Genomic DNA, 2,500 nt, shown 5'->3' with positions numbered 1-2,500 from the left:
TCACAAATGAACCCCATGAAAAAGTGTACAAGGAGTGGTACCCTGTTTATTCATTTAACCTTTATTTATACTCGATATTTCATTGAGGGGGTGACTGACCCTCATTTACAATGATGTGGAGAAACAAAAACAACAATACAATATACAATACAAATACACAACAAGCTGGTAAAGAGAAACATCCCAGACAGAGGTGTAGAGTGACTAGGAGTAGAATTAAATTGGTAAAAGTACAATACGGCCTTATTAAAACCGTTACAGTTAGAGTTTGGTAGATTCAAGATAGCATGTTTAAATTGGTTAAAGGATATCATGGTATTAATTTTAATTTGTTGCTGTAAGTTGTTCCAGGAGTCAGGGGCACTGAAGCTAAAAGCTGTCTGTCCCAGCTCAGACCGGGCTTGTGGGACATGAAGCATAAGCATGTCAGTGGAGCGGGTCTGATAAAGCCCATCTGAAATATGCAGCGTTTAATGTCTGTCTCTACAAAACTGTCAAATAAAGCATAAAATAATCCCTAAAAAGTGAATAAAAATGGTGGTTTTATAATATTATTTCTATTTGTATTTTCGTCCACAGAAGTGAAGGAGAAGACGCCAGTGGGCCGACGCCGCTCCACCGGCCGGAGGAAATCCAACACAAAACCAGAACCGGATCCGGACCCCGAACCGGACCCGGACCCGGACTCCAGCCCAGAACAAACAGCTGGGTAAAAACAAAACCTGGAATGGAATTTTACATAACTTGATTTTTCTCACCACTCCCATTTGATATATATAGCCCGGCACCGCCCGCCTTCCTACTTCCGCTCAATTTTTCAATTCCCTTCAGTAGTCAGTCTGGGTCCGCGGTATGTTAGTGGGTTTTCTTCAGCCAGATTTCTGCCGGTCCAATCAGCGAACAGAGGGAGTGGCTCAGAAGCCGGCGCATGACATACATCACGACCAAACGTTATGCGATTGGTTGGCAGATCCAGAGTGGCACTGGGCAGATCCAATAGTTTTAAACTTCAACAGACACCCGCCTTCAAGTGAGGGAACGTTTGTCAATTGAGCGATTCCATTAATGTTGCTGCCCTAACCTTAAACTGTCTGTCTGTCGGCGGCTAATTTTACTTCTTGCATTTTTTTTTTGTATTGTATATTTTTGTTGTTATGTAAAGCACCTTGTGATTTCATTTCTGTGAAAGCTGCTATATAAATAAAACTTAACTGACCTGCGTTGATAGACACTTAGACTCCAGTCCAGAAGAACTAGATTCCGGTTCTGATTTTATTATTACCGGCGGCAGCAAAATCCATTTATAAAAAATATTAAAAAAAATATAAAAAAAAATTGAAATTGAGCTTTATAAAAAATTTATCAAATATTTGAATTTTTTATAGATTTTTTTCAAATTATATTCCCCCCCCCACCCCCCCCAAAAAAAATAATAAAACATAAATTGTTAAATTGTAGAACATTTTTTTTCCCCACGATTTTTTTCTCCAAATATTAATTTCTTTCCACCATCTTTTCTTTGGCAGACCGGAGCCCTCGGGGGAAGAAGAACCGTCTCCCAGTACCGATGTGGTATTGGATCAAACCAGCCCAGTACACAGCCCTGTCCCCATAGAGACAGAATGTACGGTTCCCATTGAGACAGAAAGGGGCGTGGCCAGTCCGTGTTCTATCGTGTTGGAGGAAGATAATTCGCCGTCGCCGCTTTTCCAACGATGTCTGTCCGACGAATCAGGAGGCTCGCCCACACCCAGCCTGGGACACACAGAGAAACGGTGAGGGGTGTGTGTGTGTGTGTGTGTGTGTGTGTGTGTGTGTGTGTGTGTGTGTGTGTGTGTGTGTGTGTGTGTGTGTGTGTGTGTGTGTGTGTGGTGTGGGTGTGGGTGTGTGTGTGTACAGGTGTGTGTGTGTAGGTTTGACTTAAGTCCCTTTCAGGTTCACACACCTGAAATTGGCGACAAAAACCGTGTCCCTTTCCGATTAGAAAAAGACTGATTTTGGTGTGGTAAAGTTTATGGTTAGGTTAGGTCGTGTGTGTGTGTGTGTGTGTGTGTGTGTGTGTGTGTGTGTGTGTGTGTGTGTGTGTGTGTGTGTGTGTGTGTGTGTGTGTGTGTGTGTGTGTGTGTGTGTGTGTGTGTGTGTGTGTGTGTGTGTGTGTGTGTGTGTGTGTGTGTGTGTGTGTGTGTGTGTGTGTGTGTGTGTGTGTGTGTGTGTGTGTGTGTGTGTGTGTGTGTGTGTGTGTGTGTGTGTGTGTGTGTGGTGTATGCAATAATAAAAATAAATAAATAAAAAAGGCATATAAATAAATATTACCGGTGTGTGTGTGTGTATATATACGAATATATAAAAACAATGCATAATCTTTTTATCATTAAAAAACCCAATATATTAATAAAATAAATAAATATAAATAAGAAAAATAAACATGTAAAATAATGTTATCTCTCTCTCTCTCTCTCTGTCCCCTCTCTCTCTCTCTCTCTCTCTCTCTCCCTCCCTC

The 2,500-nt window shown here is 41.5% G+C and overlaps 1 protein-coding gene across 1 annotated transcript in view; it reads left to right on the top strand.

The window, feature by feature from the left end:
• LOC307267613 (histone-lysine N-methyltransferase 2D-like) overlaps positions 1-2,500 on the top strand; it is a gene marked incomplete at its 3' end in the record, with an annotated part of 98,169 nt that overhangs the window by 7,477 nt on the left and 88,192 nt on the right. The window contains exons 4-5 of the mRNA XM_080049972.1: positions 580-709; positions 1,527-1,775. Coding sequence (XP_079906098.1) covers positions 580-709; positions 1,527-1,775 — 379 coding nt within the window. The remainder of the gene's footprint in view (positions 1-579; positions 710-1,526; positions 1,776-2,500) is intronic.

The sequence above is a fragment of the Ammodytes marinus genome (genome assembly GCF_949987685.1).
Source record: "Ammodytes marinus genome assembly, chromosome: 21".
Taxonomy (NCBI): domain Eukaryota; kingdom Metazoa; phylum Chordata; class Actinopteri; order Uranoscopiformes; family Ammodytidae; genus Ammodytes; species Ammodytes marinus.
This window is presented reverse-complemented; position numbering and strand designations above follow the sequence as displayed.